The 23,834-nt window shown below is 46.0% G+C and overlaps 1 protein-coding gene across 7 annotated transcripts in view; it reads right to left on the bottom strand.

Annotated features, from left to right (window-relative positions):
• Positions 1 to 23,834, bottom strand: part of LOC310690662 (corticotropin-releasing factor receptor 1) — a 62,900-nt gene that overhangs the window by 6,210 nt on the left and 32,856 nt on the right. For 2 of the 7 annotated variants that reach the window (XM_083470078.1, XM_083470080.1), the window contains 7 exons: positions 16,318 to 16,437; positions 11,246 to 11,331; positions 7,278 to 7,384; positions 6,852 to 6,972; positions 5,355 to 5,508; positions 4,697 to 4,757; positions 1,937 to 2,009 (listed from right to left, as the gene is read on the bottom strand). In XM_083470078.1, coding sequence (XP_083326204.1) covers positions 1,937 to 2,009; positions 4,697 to 4,757; positions 5,355 to 5,508; positions 6,852 to 6,972; positions 7,278 to 7,384; positions 11,246 to 11,331; positions 16,318 to 16,437 — 722 coding nt within the window. The other 5 variants (XM_083470083.1, XM_083470082.1, XM_083470079.1 and 2 more) reach the window with 5 other exon arrangements.

Here is a 23,834-nt window from a genome sequence, read left to right as displayed (position 1 = left end):
ATTAGGCATGAGGATTCAGGAAGTGTTACAAAGTGGCTGCCCAGAGGGCAGAGGCGGCAGCAGTCTCCTCAGGCGGCGTGGCAGGCCCTCTAACTAGACAAATCACCTCCGACTTTCCCCCCCAGGCCTCTGTATCAGCCTAGGCTGCCTGATAGCGGCTGCTATTATCCTCATCAAATAACATCATTAACAAATTTGCTGGAGGCAGGGGAGGTGTGCGAATTGTGCTGTGTTCAGTTGGTAGCAGTGCCGGCGGTAGTGTTGAGCTCGCGCAAGATAGAAATTGTGCCAAGATGGCAAAAGCAATAAGGAAAGGAAGAGTGGGAGGGATAGATGGAAGGAAGAGCCCAATTAGATGTGATGCAGGAAACCTTTGGATTATTATTTTTTAAATTTAAAAACCATGTCTGAATTTGATGTGGATCAGGTGGTCAAATACAAAACAGGGATGGGGGCCTCCAGCATCTTTAATGGTTGTTTATTTCAGCAGGTGGAGCTTGTCACATAGGCTCTATCGGCTGAAAATTCCCTTTGCTATGCAACTTATTAAAGGTGCAAGTCCCCTCCTTTGCATCAGGCCACCCTAGGTGTGGAGTGCTAATTGTTTAATCGCACACTGAAATGCAGAACGCCTGTATGCATGTTGTTAAGGGTGTAACATCGGAAAATTCCACTGGCGTATACTCAGCTAGAAGGAAGCTCTATCTCAGCTTCTAGCTGGGTTGATAATTAACTGTTGTTGTTCTCTGCTAGCACTCACGTGAGTGTTTAACTTTAGATCACATGATTAGGGTATTCAATTGCAAATCTGCCATTTTGAAGGGGGTTGCCTTTTGTTCCCAGGCATAGTGAGAGAAGGATGTAATAAGAAGCCTCTCCAGGCTGGATGCAGTGTAATGCAGGCTATGGGAAAGACAGAGCACTGATCTCAGCTCTGGTTATAATTATATATTTAAGAATATATTCTTGGATATGTACATGCTTTATACGACGTTTTGGGTGTACCATTGATTTTTTTGTTCTGTTTTTGAAGAAGTTTGGTTAGTAAAGCTTTGAATAATAATTACGAGTCTGGACAATTTTTATTCCAAAGGGAGTCAGCCTTTATGGAAATTGTCCCCTTTAAACTTTTTTACCTGCAGGGGAAGATATGCTTGGAGCCAATATCCTCCCCCCCTCCCCAACCATAAGCGAAAAAAGCAGTGATCAAATTCAGAGTCCCTTCCAGGAGTGCTGACTCTAGGGAGCAGACTGTCGTCATGCCCCTCAATATTCCTTAGCAGGGGTCTCAGCCCTGCAAATGTTGAGGGGGTAGAGGAGGCCAAACAGCTGAGCCAGCACAGCATCAAAGGCAAGCTCCTCCTGAGTGTGAGAGAGGAGGAACCGTGGGCATTGAAGCTGCGTGGCACTGGGCAAGACCTCCTCGCAACTATGCGCATGTTGGGCATGGGATGTCACAGGCATGCCATGCTGCTGGGCCCCCCTAATCTTCAGCCCAAGAGGACGCCTCTGGTTCCTTCCCATCTAAGATGTGTGAAGATGAAACTCTCAGGCCTGGTTTAACTTCATGCACGGCTTGCATCACATCTAGTTTGGCTGAAAATAAATTTAAAAAGTGACCCTCCTAGGCATTCTGCAAAAAAGAGCAAAACTGCAAGGGGGTTACTTCCAGAAGGACCAGATGCAAGAGAATGACAGAGCTATTGTATTTGGGTAGAACAGGAAATTTTAGTGCAGAATTTCCCACCGACAGATCGGCCCGGCCCCTATGATCAGCTTTTGCTGCCCATGCTCCCATTTCTGCACAATTATGAAAAGGTACTGGAGTCTTGGCCTCTTTCGTTCTTACATCACCTTAGCCACAAAAGCAGCCTCCAACCCTGCACTGCACCCCAAAAAGTATTGAGAGTGGGAAGGAAGGGACTTCTGCTCTTACCAACAGCACCAGTATCATGGGACCTTGGTAGATGTAGTCAGTATAAATCCCTGCTCGTTTTCCAAACCAGCACCTGTAATTTGGAACGCAGAGCACAAAGAAACCACAGTGAGGATTTAACGTCATCCACGGTTGAAGCTGAACCAGAGTCCAGAACCTCATAATCTGAGTTACTGTCACCACTCACCACCCCTCAAGACTGTAGTTGCTGAGAAAGGCAGGGAAAGGTGTCAGGGGAAAGAACAATTTTCTAAAAACCCGCCAAGAAGACCTATCTAAGTGGCTTGCAACCCCCAACAAGAGGGTGGGTGACTGGTTTCAGCCAGAGCCACAGCCACAGCCACAGCCACAGCCAGAACTTACTTGAAAGCGAGAAGCCATGGCTGATAATTAAGGCAAATGGCGGCCAGCCCAAATCAATCCTGCTCGCCTGCGTGATTAATGGCCATGGAAGCAACTTGCCAGGGGACTGCTATGTCCTCCATTAGCAAGTCCCTGGGAAAGCAGGATCAAGGGCCCAGAGGGAAAGGCATAAGACCCTCTCATTAAATCCCAGGCTGCTTTAACGGGGGGGGGGGGGGACCTCCCACGATGGTGTTTCATTAGCAATGCCCAGTGCTGTGTTTACACTAAAAAAATAAATCACCAAGTAGTTTAATTCTGCTACCTCTATAAATTGTGCAAGTTTGTCTAGATTTGCTGAATCTTCCTATTTTAGCCTACTTTTTTAAGCTACAGAACAGAGAATCGGGGAGCACGCCAAACGTTCCTTCCTTCACCTCTGCTCAACCCACTACGAAGGGCCAAAAGACGCAGAGATGTTAGGAAATTTGGGATGGGACCTCTAGCTTGTTCAAAAAATCTGTTTCTTATAAAAGTAGCTGCAGGGGGTGGGTGGGGAGAGCAAGCTGGGTTTGAAATGCAGCTCTGGGGAAGAGGGTGTGTTAATCCCCTTCCACTCCCGCACTGTTTTCCTGATTCTAAATTGCTTGCTGCCCACAAGGGGCTGCCCACTTGCCAATCACCTGACATCATAATCATGTCAGGTGAGTTGCTTTAGCCCTGGGTGGATAATAATAATAATAATAATAATAATAATAATAATAATAATAATAAAAATTTGTTTATACCCCACCCTTCCCGGTTCAGAAAACCGGGCTCAGGGTGGCTAACAACAAATTTAAAACACTTATTTGATGCAACAAAAAACAGCACAAAATACAGTATAAAACGTGAATAACAATAAATTCAGAATTCAAAAATCAATTTAGGGGGGAAATCCATCCAATAAACATTAGATGATCACCAGGGCTAGCTGGCTAAATTAGTCCTATTTGGGCCAGTGGAGAGACCAGGGGAGAATTAGCTGTGGGATCCCAGAGCGGGTAATCTTCATAAAAAGGGGAGCGGGAGGGAAGGAAGGGGAATAAAAGATCAGGCTAAGTTCAAATTGAAAGCCAGGCGGAATAGCTCTGTCTTACAGGCCCTGCGGAAGAAAGTTAAATCCTGCAGGGCCCTGGTCTTATGGGACAGAGCATTCCACCAGGTTGGAGCCATCACTGAAAAGGCCCTGGCCCTGGTGGAGGATAATCTAACTTCCTTAGGGCCTGGGACCTCTAAACTATGATTATTCATGGACCTTAAGGTCCTCTGCGGGGCATACCAGGAGAGGCAGCCCCGTAACTACAAGGGCCCTAAGCCACAAAGGGCTTTAAAGGTCAAAACCAGCATCTTAAACCTGACCCGATACTCCACCGGGAGCCAGTGCAACAGATACACGGCCCTCAAAGCCCTGACAACCAGCTGACTGTTGGCGCTAGGAGAGAGCCAAGCAGGGCACTCACTCTACACAGATCCTTGCACGTACCACTGATCCTACAGGCTTCTTTTCGGCCCAGCTGTTGCTTTACCTGCCTCACATCTGACATGTGACATCAGGTGGAGGGCAGGTAGGCTTCGCAGAACAGCCTCATCGGCCTAATGGGAAGTGCCTAATCTGTCCCACTGGTCAGAGGTTTCCATTCCCTGAACTAATCCTATCCATTGGAACTAGGATATCCCTGAAATTTAAGCACCTACATCCAAGGTTCTCAAAGTGGATGGTACTACCCCCCAGGGGACGGCAGGATTACTTAGCAGGGTGCCAAAAGGTGGCAGGGGGTGCTGGAGACGTAAATGACTATCAGACTTTGAAAAGCTGGTATCACTGGATCAAGCATTCATCAGTTTTGCTGATTAATTAAACTAAGTAATTGGGCTTTGAATGCACGTGCAACTAATTGCCACTGTTTCAAATTTCATTGAATTATCATCTCCCTTGGTGGGTGGTGCATTTCAATATTCTGAGTAGTGCTTTTTATAGGTTAGGGGGCCCTGGGGGTGAGTTTATGGAACGAAAGGAGCGGTGGCCTCCAAAACGTTTGGAAGCCACTGATCCACATTCTTGGTGCAGGTAAACAGCTTTTTGTTTGGTTCATGGGCGGTTGGGGTGGTAGTTGGCAGAGTGGGGGAAGAACACTGCTTGCCTGCAGGCAAGGCCACTCCTGATTTCTTGCTCGTCTGCTGAAATCGCCCCCAAGTCTGCTCTTGATTGCCTTTGTGCAAAGCGGAGAAATGCCAGCAGAGCTTCCCTCCTTCCACCCCCAGATCCCTCCATAGCACCCACTCCAAGGCTGTGCAAGCCTGCTCTAGAAGCCATTACCATAGCAGCAGAAAAGCAGGATGGGGGAGAGAGAGAGAGAGAGACTAGGGATGACTTACTTCTCGTTGTCATAGTAGAGTTTCCCAATGGCCCAAGCGATGATGATGGGGAAAGGGATGCCTGTGGATGAAAGCAAAGACAGGTCTCAGGGCATCCGGTGAGGAATGACCTGGCATTAAGGCAAGGGGTTGTGGTAGTTGGGGGAGCAAATGGGATATGTGGCCTCAGCTCAGGTACCCACCCATACCGAGCGAAACTATCACGGTGCTATTTCCTAAGCTCAGACGCAGAGCCTGTTTTTTTCTTGCGTGAGGGCTCAGTGCTCCTTTAATGAGTGAGAATGAGAGTGCTTCTGAGCATCTGCAGAGCGAATAGGTTAATTTGTGCCCCTGGAATCATCGCAGCTCAGCCTCAGGCCCTGTTGCCCATACTAGAACGCCTGATGGTGCCTCTGAGCGTATAACAAAGGCACACTGGGTCCCTATAGCTGAACTCCAGAAAGTGCTTTCAGATTCTGAAAAGGTATACATGATAAACAAAAAAGTACTCCTGAACATCAGCGGAGTTCTGAGTCTAATCCAACCCCCTTGAATTTTTTGGCCAACATGGGACTTGAACCCACAACTTTGAGGTGGAGAGTCTCGTACTCTACCATCCCTTTGTCGCCCTGGCTACCCTGCAGGATATGCTGCAGCCACCCCTCTCCTTGCCACTCACACCAGCCGATACAGATGAACATCCATTTCCTCAGCTTGTCTGTTGAATAGGTGAGGACGATGGCTGTGTGAAGGTAGCAGCCCTCGCCAAACATCCAGAAGAAATTGGTGACGTGGAAGTAGTTGTAGGCAGCTGTGACGAGGCGGCACCAGGGCTGTGTGTGGTGAGAGAACAGGCAGAATGAATGAATTAAGAGGAAACAGCCCTGCAAATCCTAGCCACAAGGAAGCCTACCCTACCTCTATGAGGACACGGCTGCTCTGAACAGTTTAGCATCGTCCCCTTTCGCCTGCTAACGGCTGAACATTCATAAACAGTGATGCTGAGGCTCCATCCTTCGGCTTTAAAATTCCCAACCCTTCAGATCGAAGCAAAGCCAACTGCAAGATAGCTCAACTCATCTGCAAATAAACTACAGCATCACTCTCAAGATGCTAGAGCTCATGGAAATTCAGCTTCCTTTTCACACTAAAGGAGACCCCGGCTGAACCTCAGCTGCCGGGTAGCTCACATCAACAGACTTGTAAGCGTCAGCCTTCAGCAACATGGCACCCTCTAGGAATTAGGTGCAGCAATTCCACCCAGCCTCAGCCAGGCTGCCTTGGCTTCTGCCAGCAAATCCAACAAGGAGATACGTGGATTAGAATTTCATTTTTGGTCTTACTGTAGGACCAGTCATGGTGAAATACCTGCAGTTTAACTTGCAAATATCTGACAGGTTTATGGGCCTGATCAGCTGGCTCTTTTAAACTCTTAAAGACATGCCAATGTTTTCAAGGTGCTAAAGCAAAGTGATCGTGATCATGTTGGTCTATATACTAATTGGTAGCATTTCTACCAAGGCCTACCTGGAGAAGCCAGGGAGTGATCCTGAAGCCTTCTGCATGTTGCAAAATGCTCTACCACTCAGCTCCAGCCCCCGCCAGAGGCCTTATCTCCTAGGGATGCCATACGTCTGGATTTTTCCGCACTTTACCGGGATTTCAAAGGTGGAATTGACACCCAGGGGGAATTTCCAAAAGGAAGCATTTTGTTCTGGATCTTAGGCAAGTCAATTGAGAAATTGTGGGGTTTTTGGCATTTTTTTTGTGGGGGGAAGCTCAACAACTTTTGGGGTGTCCTGGTTTTTATTTTTTGAAATATGGCAACCCTATCATCACCAGCTCACAATACCTTAGGGCTTTACACTATAGATCAGGGTTTCCCAAACCTGGGTCTCCAGCTGTTTTTGGACTACAACTCCCATCATCCCTAGCTAGCACGACCAGTGGTCAGGGATGCTGGGAATTGTAGTCCACAGACAGCTGGAGACCCTGATAGAGATGTATGTTTTCAAGGCTTGACTTTCATATATCAGGTCAAGAAGCAGTGACCCCAAAGGTCATGGGAAAAGTTTCTTGATCCCCCTTGCTTTTTTTGTTTTGTTTTTCAAAGTCCAGCAGGCATCCAAGCCAAATTGCTAGCACCAGATTTGAAGCCAGGTTGAGGAGAACCTACCACATTGCTTTCATGGACTTCTGGATTCATGGTGAGCTGGACCACAAACCACGTGGCGTTCCGCAAAATGAAGGCAGTGATCAAGTTCCAGTGGATAATGTTTCGTAGGCACCGGATGCTCCTGGAGGAGAAAAGGAAAGAGCGTGCAAAATGGCAGCACAGGAACAGCCCAAAGGATGAACTGCCCCACTCTCAAGGCAGATCTCCTCCCCTCGCATGTTACTGCCTTGCCCCTACCTCTCTTTAATTTTTAGATCAGCCTTCCCCAGCCTAGCACACCCTCCAAATGCTTTTGGGACTTCAACGCCCATCAGCCCCAGCTAGCACAGCTGTGCTTGGAGGAGCTGTAGTGTGTAAACATCTGGCCAGCGGCAGGCAGGTGAGGGCTGCTTCAAATGATGTCATGGGCGCTTTGGCCTGACTCACCTCAGGCGCATGAAGAGGACGAAAGCAGCTATCAGTGCTGCCAGGGAAATGCAGTGCCCAAGGTAGTTGATGATGACAGCAACATGGTAGTGCAACTTGCTTCTCTTCTGTAGGGGGAAAGGCAGGAAAAGGTTCAGCATTGGGCCACAATAGTATAGTAACTATCATTTGTAGTCCAATTCCTTCAGACCTTTTCAACCATGCTCCAAAGAGAATGCCACAATAGTCTTGCTTTCTTTCACTAGCCAGTGGTGGAAGCAGCCTCCATTAAACAACCAGAAGCTGCTTAGCCATTACCCTGAATCCAATGCTTTCCCTTTCCTCAAACCAGAGATGGAGGGATCTGGCGCCCTCTAGGCATTGCTGGACTACAACTCCCATCAGTCCTAAGCATGGGCAACGCTGGTTGCAATTGGTGGGAAATGGACTTTTAGCAACATCATGAGAGCCACAGGTCCCTTTAGCTCCTTTACCGTCATGTTGACCTTTAGATCATCTGTGAAATGATCTCCTCCTCCTCCTATTCTGGGTTTAGCTAATGATCTTTTATAAGGAGCAGAATAAGTGCTGGTCAGTTCAAGAAGTTGCTTTATACTGAGCCCAACCATTGGTCCACATAGCTCAGCAATGTCTATACTGGCTGACAGCAGCTCTCTATAGTTTTGGAGGCAGACATCTTCCCAGCCTTCTTAGAGACACCAAGAACTGAAATCTGGAACCTTCTGCATGAAAAACATGTGCTCTACCGCTGAACTACTACCGTTCTTCCTATTCTTTACATGTGTGGGAATAAGATGCTTCCTTTTGCCACTCCTGAACCATCTTCCCATATGTTTTACTAAGTAATGGCAAGCTCCACAGATACTGAGCATCAGAGGGTCTGAGAAGAACTGTGCACAATGATTGATGGAAGAGGACAATGCCATACCCTCCAACAATGAAAAGAGGGACGTCACATTCCATAATGATTATTTTATTATTTATACCCACACATCTTACTGGGTTGCCCCAGCCATTCTGGGCAGCTTCCAACATACCGTATTTTTTGCTCAATAAGACTCACTTTTTCCCTCCTAAAAAGTAAGGGGAAATGTGTGTGCGTCTTATGGAGCGAATGCAGGCTGCGCAGCTATCCCAGAAGCCAGAACAGCAAGAGGGATTGCTGCTTTCACTGCACAGCGATCCCTCTTGCTGTTCTGGCTTCTGAGATTCGGAATATTTTTTTTCTTGTTTTCCTCCTCCAAAAACTAGGTGCGTCTTGTGGTCTGGTGCGTCTTATAGAGCGAAAAATACGGTACATAAAAACATAATAAAGCATTAAACATTTTTTTTAAAAAAAACCTCTTCCCTAAACAGGATTGCCTTCAGGTGGCTTGGGGGTTGGATAACTCCATACCCTCCAACATTTCTTCAATGAAAATAGGGACATCCTAAGGAAATGTGGATGCGGGTGGCGCTGTGGGTTAAACCACAGAGCCTAGGGCTTGCCGATCAGAAGGTCAGCGGCTCGAATCCCCGCGACGGGGTGAGCTCCTGTTGCTCGGTCCCAGCTCCTGCCAACCTAGCAGTTTGAAAGCACATCAAAGTGCAAGTAGATAAATAGGTACCCCTCCAGCAGGAAGGTAAACGGTGTTCCGTGCGCTGCTCTGGTTCGCCAGAAGTGGCTTAGTCCTGCTGGCCACATGACCCGGAAGCTGTACGCCAGCTCCCTTGGCCAATAAAGCGAGATGAGCGCCGCAACCCCAGAGTCAGTCATGACTGGACCTAATGGTCAGGGGTCCCTTTACCTTTAAGGAAAAGTGGAACATCAAATCAGAAACTGGGATGGCTTCTCTAAATCAGGGACGTCCCTGGAAAATAGGGACACTTGTAGGGTCAGCAATGTTTTTCTAAGAGTCACATTTGGACTTGATAGGAGCGATATAGGAAAGGGAAGCAGCCCAGGAGCCGACTGGTCAGCAGGGCTGGTCTGTCAAATTCATTCATTCATTCAGCCTTTAACAGCATTATGTCTTGTCACATGAAAGTGCTTGTAGAACAGGGCAGCCTTTTCCTGCCAAATGGGCTGCAAGAGTACTTTGACATGGAACCTGCAGGCCACACAGTGCCTTGTTGCACCAGGGGAAGAGGAAGCAAGGTCAAAACTGGGTGCCCTCCTCCAGCCTTTATGCCACCTTTCGAAAGCTGGCTAAGTGAGGTTACCATGATTTGGGATGGAGCTGCAAGACTCTGTCAGGGTCCTAGACCATCTTATCTACTTCCCAAAGCTTGGAAAGTGCTAACTAGGATTTGGGAAGGAGGAAGGAGGACCCTATGACCCTGTCACAGCCTCATGCCTGTTTCCCAAAGCCCAGCACTCACTTACCAAAGCTCAGCACTACTGGGCAGGGGTGTCAAATGTTGCTGAGGGCCACCAAAACAGGCCTCAAGGGCCACATGTGGTCCCTGGGCTGTGCCTTGCTGTTGTAGAAGGAGGGATCTTCAGAGATGTGGAACAGTGTACCATGTGGAGAAAAACAACTTGCAGCCTTCTGATGTTTAAGATGCTATTGTCCTCTCACAAAGGGGGGGGGGGGCACAGCTATTTCTCTCTCCACCCCCCACATTAATTGCTAATTCACAGAATGGATGCAAGCTTCACAGCAAGACAGTTGGCTAATTTAATTATCCAGCCACCCTCTCCTGCGACTTCAACCCAAGCCCCCAGGGACAGTCAAATGTAATTGCCGCTGCGGATATATCATGTTTCCAGGAACCTTTTCTAAATTCTAATTAAGTGACAGCCTTCTGGGATTTTCCAGATAATGGCTACACCATGAAAACTCCTTGCACACCTCCTTCTCGTGCCCCTCCACTAAACACACATGCGCGCACACAAGCTGCATAGTCAGGAAATATATGCACCAGCCACTGGCTGTTGCTACGCAGCTGCAGTGACACTCTGCCCCATGGCAGAATCCATGGGCCAGGCTTGAGAGTAGGGACCCAAAGCAGAAGGTTTAGAAGGTGACCACAAGCCCGAGATGACCCCACTATGAGGTGTGGCAAGGTGGTACATTCTGGGTACTATTAAGAGCAGCAGAGAGAGGAGATGACAGATCTGATCTGTAGAACTTAGTTCATTGGGAAAGTCTCCTTTGCATAATCACTTGATATATCCATGGAGATTAAAAGGCATCAATAAAACCAGAATCAGTATCCCAACTTTTGGGTCATTCAGCTCTAGAGCTAAAACAAATCCAGCAGGTGCAATCTCTGCTTCAACTTTATTCTGTTTATAAGATCTCTTACTTGTTCTTCATCATGAGGTCCCAGGGCAGGTTACAACAATATAGTCATACAATTATAAAGACAAATAAAACAGTCCCGAACAAAAATGGAGCAGTCTAGAGCAGTGTTTCCCAAACTTGGGTTTCCAGCTGTTTTTGGACTACAGTGCCCATCATCCTTAGCTAGCAAGACCAGTGGTCAGGGATGATGGGAACTGTAGTCCGAAAGTAGCTGGAGACCCAAGTTTGGGAAACACCGGTGTGGAGATTAAACAACAACAACAACAACAAAAGGGGGTGGATCCCAGGAAGCAAAATACCTTAACTTTCAAAAGCCAGGGTGATTTTTATTTATTTATTCCGTTTATATGCTGCCCTTCATTCTAAGAGCTCAGGGCACTTCACAAGATAAGAACACAGGTAAAGATATACTCTCAGAGGATTGCATCAAATGGTAACCCTACTCGGAGTAGAGCCACTGAAATTAATGGACCCAAGTTAGCCATGCTCCTTGATTTCAATGAGTCCGAGTAGGACTAACATTTGAGTAGGGCAATTTCTTTGAGGGAAGTTGTGAAAGTTAATCTGGCCCTTTATATAGAAAATCCCAGGGACTGTATTACTCAGACGGTAGTGAGGCACGGTATGGCCACTTTATAATGAAATATAGCCCTACTTGAAATGTATGGCAGTTCATACCTCCTCGGTGAGGATCTCCTGACACTGGGAGTAATTCACACGGATTGCCCAGCTCCCGTTTGCAAAGCATTCTCTGTACACATTGTCTGGAAAAGAAAAATGCAGACAAAGAGATTGAGAGAGGTCCTGGGAGTGTGACACAAGCTATGTGAGAGACTCATTGAAGTAGCAGAGGTGGCCAGCCCTCCAGGACATTTGGCTGCCTGAGGTCAACAGCAAATGGCACCTCTGCCCAACCCCCTTAATTAGGCATTATTATAATATTCAAGGCATTTGTATACTGCTTAATCATCAGCATGTCTAACCTTAAGTACTCAAGGTTAGCCAAGTTATTTTCGTACCTGAGGCATACAGTCCTACAGGAATCTCTCCTCGTCCCTGACTATCAAAGTACAATGATAATAAATCAAACAACTAATAATTTGCTGCCATTTCATGACACTCGGAATCAGTTGCCTGAGGCCTCAGTTGCCTCTCTCTATCCAATAAGAGGGCTAGAACAAGATATGGTGACAGAACAAGCAAAACAATCCCTGGCTTTCTTATTTGAACCAGCCTGAAGTTCTGTAAACACTAAGGAAGCCCTACTGAACAATGTGAGATTTGCCTCTGAATAAACATGCGTAGCAGGTGGTGGGGAACATCGTCACAGAATCATAGAATCGTAGAGTTGGAAAGGACCATGAAGGTCATCTGGTCCAACTTCCTGTAATTCAGCAATCTTTTGCCCAACGTAGGGCTTGGACCCACAACCCTGAGATTAAGTGTCTTCTGCTCTACAGAGTCGCTGGACTCCATCTCTCATCAGCCCCAACCAGTGATGCCAATGGTGAAGGATGCTGGGAGATGTAGTTTAGGGTTATAGGTTCCTCATTGCTGAGGATTATCTTGTTAGTCTATAGAACAAGGGAGGGGAACCTTTGGCCTTCCAGATGTTATCAGATTACAACTTCCACCATCCCTGGCCATTGGCCTTGCTGGCTACTTGTAGAGTTGGGGTCCAACAACATCTGGAGAGCCACAGATTCCCTACCCTGTTACAGAAGTTAAGCTTTCGAATGACACACTCTACCTGTGTCAAACTGTGGTATTTAAATGTTTCCAGGTGGGTGTTTATGGCGCGGTCAGTGCTTCACATGCATGCAGGTTTGATTCTATTTCTTTAGCTGCGCTTCCTGCATTGCAAGTGGATGGGCTAGATGACTCTACAAGTCTATGATTTTTTTAAAAAATTGGTACTGTCCACACAACAATGTTGGCCTCAAAATTCCAGCCCTTATCCCTACGCCCTATAATCCTGATCTACCCATTCCTTGGAAAACCCAATAAGGAAATAAAATTGCTGACAATGACACGTTTGTGATTATCTCACTGACCCATTTGCAAATTAAGCTCCTTCTTAATCATGCCCCACCCCCCAAACAATAAAACAAGATGTTACAAATTCAGGCTGAAGACTCATGGCTTACACACACATGTATCTCTGAGTGTCTCATAACTCGAGCCACTCAGCTGCAGTGCACTCAGTGAAAAGTATTGTTCTTGAGATAATGTGAAAGCCCAGCCTCTGATGTTTGATGAGTTTTCGCAGCCAAGTCAGTCTTTGATGCTTCTGCAGTCATTGTCTGCTGAAAGCGCCTCCCGCTCCCTTCAGAACGCAATTTGAAAAACACAGTTGATACAGAACATGTAATTTGGCCCAGTCTAGTATTCTTTAGGACAAAGGTGGTCTGAGCAGCAGCGGAATTGGATTACACATAATCAGAGGGTGTTTTCAAATTGGGCAAAGTTCTTACACAATTGCCCTGTGACATAACCATGGATAAGATGGAGAAAATTGAATTTGCGCCTGCTGGCTTCACCCTTGACCTTACGTTCATACTTTGGGATGAAATTGTGCTGGCTGCAAAGGGGTGGCAAGGAACTCTATTGATGGCCTTCCTCCCGGAAAAAAAACACTTTACTACAATAGCCACATTAGAAATTACTGCATTTTACACGACCTAAGTACTCAAAGTGTCCCAAGTGAGGGCAAGGTGAGGAGGAAGGGTGAAAAAACTGCACACCTTTATATTGCGGTGCAAGAAGGACAGGAAGTTTCTTCTGCATTTGATCTTGCCAGGACACTCGCATGTGTCAGCTTTCAGCCCTTGTCTAAGCTCACAATCTTAGACAGGGAATCTTAGAGAGACAACCTGAGACAGATTTCTGAGGTGATTCTTGTATCTGTGCTGGGCCTGCGCTCCTGGGGTTGAGCTTTTCTCCCAGCTTTGGTGAATTCCTCAGAGCTTCTTGGCCCATTTTATTTTCCTCAGGAGTCTTGCAGATAACCTTAGCAAAGATGGGAATGGCCGTGGCAAGTCAAGGTCTTAATAAGCTTTAGCCCCTGGAGAATGAGATGGGGGGGGGGGGGACAGACGGACGCACACACTGCTTTTCCCTCTTGACAGGAGAAAGGAGGGAAAGGGGAAAGCTAAACCTTTGTTGAAACTGTGTGACAGGATCGTTTTTGCTCACATGACAGCTTCATTGCTGGCCGTTCATCCCCTCAGAAACTATGAGGCTATTCCCACTCATTTCAAATCAAAGCTGTCAGGTCAGATTGGAAGGGTGATAAGCCATAGCTGCTTCGGCAGAGCAAGCCAAGTGAAATGTGGCTAGACTTCAAATAAGCAGGATGGTGAGGCATTCTGCCGTCTCTGCCATTTAGCTCCTACAGTGTTGGACTCAAAGGTATTGTGTGGCAGGCAGTATTCCTGCCACTAGGCCCAAACCAACTTGAACCCCTGATCCCTGGAAAGTGCCCTGGAAAAATAGGGACATCCCATTTCTCCCCCCCCCCCAAGAGCATGGCGGCCATTTTGGGTGCCGTGATATCGCATGATTTTGTGTTGAGATCTCGCACCGAAAAAGCGCTTGGGGGGGGGCTGCGATCTCACACGGGTCACGTGACTCATAAAGGGAGCACAGACAGGAAGAGCACAGACAGTTTTGGGACGCAACATGTTGGAGGGTATGTGATGCTGGTGGCCAAGATGGTGGCAGTGGACAACATGGCAGCCTCAGACCCTTGAGGCTTGCCAAGGCCCCTTGTCCCTCCCAGTTTTTATTCCTGCTCCCTGCCCCCCCCCCCAATTCCTAGCAGTGCTTAAAACAACAAAGTGCAAAAGAACTGAACTGGAAAAATAGGACACCATCCAAAGACAGCAGGAAGATGGCCTGCTTTCTTCCCCAGTATGATGTTCAGCGTTGCAACAGGACCATGGCTCTTCCTGACAAGCTGGAAATCAAGCAGAAAGGTCTGCAAAGAGGTCAGCATAATCCAAGCACTGAGGAGGCAGTATAGAAGATCCCCGTGATTCAATTTGCACGTTACATGTTAATACTAGTGCAGTGACCTCTTTTTTATTTTTTAAGGTGGAAATTTAGAACACAGAGGTACGGGGCAGGAGGAGTGGAAGAAGGGAGCTGCTTTCTGTACTTGCTGTTTCCCTGCCCGAGACACCCCCCCCACACACACACCAGGGGTATCCCCAATTCAAACATGCATTTTGAACCCTGCTGCCACGGTGAGCAGCAGGAGCAGTGGGGCGAGTAGGTGTGGACCTTGGCACCTCAATTTCAGTGGCGCCCTGTGCAGTTATGGCCATTTCTCTGTTCCTGGCCATTCCCACTCCCCACAAGGTCTGGTTCTTTCCTTTTAGAAACGGCTGCAAGGCTATGTGTTTGGCGCTAACAAAAGGGAGGACTTTGGTTGTGTACATATTCTGGTTTACTCTGGCTCCCGTGCACTCTCACTGCTAGTATTTGAAGGGGCATGCACATGATGTTAGTCACAACCCACATCTATCGTGTAGTTCCTTGAGAAATACTGCTGTTTGATGTGCTTTCCCTCAAGCTAGATTCTATCCGATTCGAAAACATCTGCCGCATTCATTTTGCAGTTATGCTGAGGTGTGTACAATTTGAGGCAACCGTTGTGCATGTGCCGATAACAGCTTTATTGAATAGGATTTGTGTGTTTGCAAGCGTAGGAAAACGAATCATGTAATGCACGTTGGGTGAAGACATCCCTGCATTTTCTCTGTGTTTTAAGCCACTAATGTGTACGTAGCATTTATGTCAGTACTGTAAAAGGTAAAGGGGACCCCAGACCATTAGGTCTAGTCGTGACCGACTCTGGGGTTGCGGCGCTCATTTCGCTTTATTGGCCAAGGGAGCCAGCGTACAGCTTCCGGGTCATGTGGCCAGCATGACACTAAGGCGCTTCTGGCGAACCAGAGCAGCGCACGGAAACGCCGTTTACCTTCCCGCCAGAGCGGTACCTATTTATCTACTTAGATAAATGTACTGTAATGTGGAACAAATGCAGGCACTTTCCTAGCCTTGAAAATTGCCCCCAGGACAAAACTCTACAAATCTCGACTTGGTCAACCTCACAAAAAGGCTCCTCACTAAAATAAATAAATAAATAATACTCCAGGAGGAGTAGCCAAGATGACAAAATATCCTTTTTAGCACTGGTAGATAAAATCTCCCAAGACCATGGGCATCAGAGACATTAGCATCTTATCCTGGAAGGATAACATGTCGTTCTGATTCATAACCATCACCCCATTTAACTGTAAAATTTGAGCTTCTGACACTATCATCACTGGGGTTCTTCCCTTTCTTCATCTCTGTTAAGAGACAACATTGGCCTCATCCACACACCCCTTTGTCACATCATTTGTAGGCGCAGGTCCATGAGGTTTTTCTTTTGTCCCGCCTTCTTTCCCCGGGAAAACCCTCTGTTACTGCTGAATCGGAACAAACATCAATCTGCAGTAAACCTGATTAACATTTGTTCTGATTCAACAGTAAACCACAGATTTTCCCGGGGAAAGTGGTAGGACAAATGGAAAAACCTCTTGGATCTGTGTCTAGAAATTGTGAACCCACTGAGTATTTTTTGCAAACTTTTGCTTAAAGGAACTGAAGGCAACATGTTGAATCTCCAGCCCACGAATGAAAACAGGCTGATCTGTCTATCTTGAGGTGCCCGCCTGCAGCCCCACCCTCTTCCGGCTTACTTGAAGTGTTGTATCGCACTCCGAAGAAATACTCGGGACAGGGGCGGGCCACCATCTGCCCTGCTGCACTGCGAGGCCAACATGTCCCTATCAGATCCACCAAGGCATAGCACTGGGGACCTACAGGGAAGAAAGCAAAGAGGAATTAGCAAAATAATCACAATGACATCATAATTTATTTATTTTTACAAGCCCATCCAGAGGCCCAGTAGGCTAGAATTGTACTGCCAAAGAAGTGTAGCTGAGACAATTGCATGGATGCAGAACTTATCTAATGAGAAGAATTTGAAACAACCATCACCACATACCCTCCAACATTTCTCCAGTGAAAATAGGGACATCCCATTCCATACTCTGGGCAGCTTCCATCATATATAAAAAATACCAAAACATTAAACATTAAAAACTGCTCTGTACAGGGCTGCCTTCAGATGTCTTCTAAAGGTTGTACAGTTACTTATCTCCTTGGCTCAGGGGTCACATACTAGGGTTGCCGTATTTCAAAGACTGAAAATCCAGACAGAAAAGTTGCCAGATTTCCCCGGACATTTCAGCAATTTCTGTCCAGACGTATGCTAGCCCTACCTATTTCTCTGATGAAAGTAGGGATGTTCTAAGGAAAAGCGGGATATTCCGGGATCAAATCAGAAACAGGGCTGGCTTCTGTAAGCCCGGGACTGTCCCTGGAAAATACGCACGCTTGGAAGGTCTGTAATTCCTATATGAAAGTGTCTCCTGCAGAGAAAGGTTTGAAGGATTTGAAGCAACCCTCAGCGGATGAGGTTTCGTTTTGTTCTTGCTGAGGATGACTGCCATATTGGGGGTTAGGAAGAAAAGTTCCACCCATTGACTGGCAATCTTGGTTTGTTTGCCACTTGACTGGTGTGTGGTTTGACTCCCTTGCTTGAATCATCTCGGGAGCAATTTGCTCTGCTGCCAGCACCATTTCTGAAGGGCAGTTGCTCTCTGCTTGCGGAACAGCACAGCCTGGCTGGCGCAACCTGGAGCAGGGAGGAGGGTAGTTTAATGTGGCCTACATGGCCTTTGGTCTCTTCCAGGATTCTATGAATTCCATTGGCTTTCCCACGCAACTTCTGTGCCTCGCATGTTTTCCCCCTTGTTTGGTTTGACATCGGAAGGGGTTGGGTGGCAGCATGCAGCTTGTCACATTTGCAGAAAGCACCCGGGTCCTACTGTTTAATAAATGTCATTTTGTGGTTCCTTCCCTCCCTCTGGAATGCTGAACCTAATTAGCCCGTGGTCTCTGTTATTAAGTGAGTCATTTCTGAATGCTTCTGGAATTAGCTCCTTCAAATTACTTAAGACCATGCTGAAAACAGCAGCCTCTCCTCTGGTGTGCCCTAGAACAGGCAGTTCTCCAAAGCAGCAAAAAAATTAAAATTAAATAAAATTATAAAATCCATCGCCAAGAACATTGCATCTCTGAACCTCATCCCACATGGAGCCATTCACCTGCTTTGAAAGTGGAGAGATTCAAAACTCTCTATAATTATCTCTATTTGGACCACCGCATTTGTTTTGTTTTGTTTTGCTACCATGATTTTTCTTATCCTCATAAGAAACATAATACTAGAGATAAGGAATCGGAAGAATAGTTCTCTAAAACCCTGTGCCTGATGGCAGCAAGGAGAGGGAGGTGAAGACCTCTGAGATGAAATTAATTTGGGGAAGTGTTCTAACACCTAGATTGTTTGCAAAGATACACGATATAAATCCCACTAATTCAAATTGTGTGTTTGTGTGTGATGCTGTTGAGTTTAGAAAACAGGATTTGAAGTACAGAGTTCAGCAACTTGATATTATTTCCTTAAGCTGCATCAACAAGATTGCATATTGAACATGATTTGATGCTGACTTGGGTGGGCCTGGGCCACTTAATGTTCACCCTGGACCCTACAGAGACTGAGCCATGCATAACTCAAAATGACCTGGACTCAGGAGTCCGTGCATTGGAGTAGTACTAAGGTACCAAGAACCCTAAGACCATCTCCCTGGACCAGCACAGAAAAAAAAGTGTCTGCAGAGCTTCCTTCTGCCAAGATATCCACAGATGAGAATTAACCCTCCAGGAGCCATGCTTTCTCCATCAGCCCCCCCTCCCCAGAATGTCTCCCTGCTGATATCCCTACATATTTACAGTGGTGGCCCGCAAGACGAATGCCTCGCAAGACGAAAAACTCACTAGACGAAAGGGTTTTGCGGTTTTTGAGCTGCTTCGCAAGACGAATTTCCCTATGGGCTTGCTTCGCAAGACGAAAATGTCTTGCAAGTTTGTTTCCTTTTTCTTAACACCGTTAATACAGTTGCGACTTGACTTCGAGGAGCAACTCATAGAACGCGGTGTGGTAGCCTTTTTTGAGGTTTTTGAAGACTTTGGTGATTTTTGAAGCTTTTCCAAAACTTTCCCGACACTGTGCTTCGCAAGACGAAAAATTCGCTAGACGAAAAAACTCACGGAACGAATTAATTTCGTCTTGCGAGGCACCACTGTATAGCATCTTTTCAGACCTCACCACACTGGCCCCAAAGGGACAGTAGTGAATATATTTGGAGCACACTCCTCAAAACCAGAATGCAACCCAGCTGTGCTGATCTCTAAAGAGGGGGGACCAAGACCACCCAGTGTGCCTTCAGAACAGTGGTAGCCACACAATATATGTGGTGTAGGATAGCTCCTGGCTCTGGGGGGGGGGGCACCAAAAACAGAAATATTTAGAAACTGTTGCATGCAATTTCATCACACAAAGTTGTCATACGACAATTTTGGTTTGGTTCATCGTAATTTTTCATCTCTTAGCAGAAGCTATGTAATTCCAGATATTGGTGTATACTTAAACAAATTGGGAGAGCCTTCCCTGCACCCTATGCACATGTTGGCCTCAGAAAGCTCGTGACCCATTTTGGAGCACTGGCGTAAATAATCTGTTTCCTGGCTCTTGCCTTCACTGTATTCTGTCCAAGGTCTTGATGCCCTTCCTGCCATCCTACACACCTGACTTTCACCTTCTGCCCAACATTGTTGCCTTATTGCCTGCTGGCGGTTCCCTGGACCCACTGATTGACAGGACCTAAGATTCTTCCCACAACCCTCCCCTTTGCACCACTGGGCAATGGCTCTTTCGCACAGATCCCTGTATGGATGGAACACTTGGTCTCAAGCAGGAGGCTGGCCAGAGGTTCTGTTCCTTGGCTTCTATGTGTGTCCTATCTTCACAGCTCACATATTCTGATGATTATTTTTTGGGATACGCCTCAATACACCTTGCCTTTCCCCTTCCTCCTTTATGGAAATAGCAGCTTTAGGGACAGATTTAAATGGGGGAAACAGCACAGGGGTACACTATTCATCTTCTCCCCCAGCAATGCAACCCTGCTCTTAAGCAAAGGAAACGATGTTGAGAAATATTTGGAGAATAGCCACCTAATGACTATTGCATTATATTCATAAGAAAAATCTCTGTATAGGGTGAAAAGACCATACCTGCCTATTAACCCTGTGCTTTATCCTCAAGGTATAACTTACGCACCACTAGATGGTCTTGACCTAAACAGAGACATCCTTGCTTCTACCTTTTTCTTTTTTGCAGTTCTGTGGATAAGACTAATTAGTCAAACTGCCCTGTATGGAATTTGGTATTCAATCAAAGTGTTGAAATTAACCTTTTGGTACCTCCCAGGTGACCTCTTCATAATATTACAGAGCCTTGGAAAACCCTTGATGTATTTCTTTGGAAGACCAGCTAGGTCACTGCAACAGGGGCAAAAAGAGGATACAGTTTGATAATGATTTGATGGATTCACTTATAAGAGATATGCGACTGTGTGTTGTTCAAGTACAGCCTGTACGTAGGCAGGATCAAATTCAGAAGCGGTTTATCCAGTTTCCATTCATGCTCTTGATTCATTATCTGTGCCCAAAATTGGTAACAGAAGGCTGGCACAGCTATTTCTGAGCCTTCCTTCTTCTAACCGTCGAAATGGCGTACGCATAAGGAGCCAACTGGCAGAAGGTGATATTTTTCTTTTGGCATCGGATTTACCACTCCATTCACCCGAGTCAGAATGCACAGATCCCTGTATGGATGACTGTATGGATGTAACACACCACTGGAGCAGATATTAAAGAGAGACGGGTGCAAGCATGCAAGTACAGTGACTACTTGAAACCGTTTCATACCAGATGAGTTCAGCTGTCTCAGTACTGTCTACTTTTTTAAATCAGGGAGTGGGTGCTCCCAGTCCTGCCTCTTGAGATCCATTTTTAAGTGGGAAATGCTAGGGGCTGAGATTTAGAATTTCTACATGCAACATGAGCTCTGCTTCTGAGCTACGGCCACTCTGCCTATAGATAAACATAACCTGAATTGGAAGGGGGTGGAATAGATGACTCCTGGGATCCCTTCCAACTCTACAACTCTATGATTCTATAGCCCATGACCACCCGCAGTCTATTATGCTTTGCACCAGCCAGATCAGCTGCTGCTGGGATTCCAATCTCTTTGTGCACAACCTAAGTAAAAAAACTAGCTTCAGTTCTCACCATAATAGGTAGATGTGAGGCACACTCAAGATATTTGGAGCAGCCCAATGCACATAGTCCTTCGTTAGGCAGCAAGCCACACACACACACACACACACACACACACACACACACACAAAATAAATATGGAAAGCCACTTTTCGTAACACAGCAACGCAACTCCCAGAATATATTCAAATACACAGCTGGATTATTGGATGTTGAAAATCTAATCATTATTCATTTCAGATCCCATGCATACTTCAGCTGTTCTGCTGCCGTGCTCTTCGATTTTAGGAAACTTTCAAAATTAACTGGTTTCCAGTCCAAAACACATTTGTTTGGAAGAGAACAATTATCGTGTGATAGCAGGCTTGCTTCTTAATTATCATGCTACAAAACTGCTTCCTTGGAAAATTTCTGTGTAGCTACGTAGCTTCCGAGGCTCAGTGGCCAGGACACACACTTAGCATTCAATACCTGGGTCCTTCTGAAGCACTTGCAACACTCTCAAGAATCATATATGCAACACTCTAAAAGAATCCTGCTTCTACACCAACCTGAGGGTGCAGGAAGCTACTGATGCCTGATTTAACCAAGTCAGCACTAGGGGAAAAGCTCTCTTTCCACCAGCTGCTCCTACTTAAAAGAGCATGTTGCAAGCAATATGCCGTCTTGGTGGCTAGAGACAGATTCGTTACAGGGCTTCCTTCCGCAACTAATTGCCCACTTAATCAACTTTGATTGTCCTTGTCATCCGACAGGCTTCCCTGTGCCCAAGAGCAGAGGACATCCCTCCACACCTTGCATGAGAGAAATCCACAGCAATTACAAGATGTAAATGAAAGGGAGCAGCAGAAACATGTACTTTTGGCTTTTACCTAGACTAAGTGAAGGTGGGTTCCCACAAGACAAGACACAGTGATAACAGCAAAAACCTTTATTGAACTAACAGAACTGGACAACAGGTGCAAAGCAACTCCTTATATACATTTCTGAAAGCCTGGGCCACTCCCACTCCCAATCTGATTGGCTGTCTAAACTTCCAAGATGTGAATTGTGACTCAGAGTTAACATATGTTCCGATTCTGCAGTAAACTGCAGGTTTTCCTAGGGAAACAGGTGGGACGAAAGGAAAAAGACTCTCATGGGCCTAGAAATCATGGGGCAGAACCCCATTTGGGTAACAACTCTTAGCCTTGAACTTTTGCTGCAATCATCACCTTCAATGACAAACGGCTGCTGGGAGGAGTGTGTGTGCAATTTTGGGTGGGAAGTTGGCACAGGTTCAGAGACAAGGAGCATGCTCCAGATAGGTGTGCTTTTCCTTCCAAGCAAATGCGACATGCTGAAGCACACTTAAAAAACAAACAAACATGAGTAATGTCATGTTTCTCGTGGCCTGTCAAACACATCCTGCCCAGCTCGTCACAGATGCCCACGACTTTTCTGTATTTCACACCATAAAAGGAAAAAAAGGACAGAGGTAAAATGCTTTGTGGCTAAAGGATGAAATAAAGCTTGCATGAAATCATTTTAACTTCATTGTACTTAGAGTTCCATTAAGCAGAGTGTATGGGTGTATCATTTATATTTTACTTGGAACCGGCTCTGTGGTTTTTAAGTTAAGTCCCTGCTGCGTTTATTTCGTTACTGGCCATTGTGGCAGGGAGGAAAAAAACCTGTGCCTTTTGAAAGCTTTTGAGTGCCTGCCTCTGTCAAAATTGGATTCTGATCCTGCTGGAAGAAAGCTAGACGATAAGGAATAAAAATAACCATTAACCACAGCTCTGGGCCCTGATGTATTTTTAAAAAACTTATTCATAGCCATTTCTCTAGCACTTTTCTTTGTAAAAAGTGTTTCCGAACTCTAATTTCATTTATATATCCATACGACCACCTTCTGTGGTAGGCAAAGAATTCTCTGTGTGTCCAGGCAAGCACTACCTGTCTCAAGTATAACTTAGGCTGCAAACTTTGGCACCTTTATTTGGGGATAAGCCCCATTAAAGCACACAGTGAGACTTAGTAGTCGTGCCATTAGGGCAGAACTTTAGGGCAGCTGGACAGCTGGACAGTAGAGTTGGCTTAGCATACAGTGGTACCCTGGTCCTCAAACTTAATCCATTCTGGAAGTCCGTTCTAAAACCAAAGCATTCCAAAACCAAGGTGCACTTTCCCACAGAAAGTAATGCAAAATGGATTAATCCGTTCCAGACTTTTAAAAACAACCCCTAATACAGCAATTTAACATGAATTTTACTATCTAACAAGAACATAGATCCATAAAATGAAAGCAATAAACAATGTATTGCAGTCACACAAGCCATCAGTAGCTGAACTGGGTTCCACACAGTCACAAAAACAAAAAGAGCCACAAAAACACAAAATAAATAGCAAAAATAGACAGACCTCAGCATAATACTCGAAACGGAAGCGTGGCACTCAAAATGAAAGTGTGTCATTCAAATCAGAAGCATAACACTCAAAATGGAGCACATTCAGCTTCTGAAAAAAGTTCGCAAACTGGAACACTTACTTCTGGGTTTGCAGTGTTTGGGATCCAAGTTGTTTGAGTACCAAGGCATTTTGAGACCCAAGGTACCACTGAATTTTGAAATAAGTGAAACAATGCACATTTACCATCTAAAGACACACACACACACACACACACCCCGCCGCCACAAAAATTAAGTCCACAAAGTCCAGAGTGATAAAAATTAACTAATTGCACCACTGGATCCTTGGGAACCACAACAGCTTTTGCAGAGCAAGCCTAAGAAGAAGAAGAAGAAGAAGAAGAGTTTGGATTTGATATCCCGCCTTTCACTCCCCTTCAGGAGTCTCAAAGCGGCTAACATTCTCCTTTCCCTTCCTCCCCCACAACAAACACTCTGTGAGGTGAGTGGGGCTGAGAGACTTCACAGAAGTGTGACTGGCCCAAGGTCACCCAGCAGCTGCATGTGGAGGAGCGGAG

Source organism: Podarcis liolepis, assembly GCF_965112155.1.
Source record: "Podarcis liolepis genome assembly, chromosome: 13".
NCBI classification, from domain to species: domain Eukaryota; kingdom Metazoa; phylum Chordata; class Lepidosauria; order Squamata; family Lacertidae; genus Podarcis; species Podarcis liolepis.
Note: the sequence above shows the minus strand (reverse complement) of the source record. Positions and strands in the feature narration are given on the sequence as shown.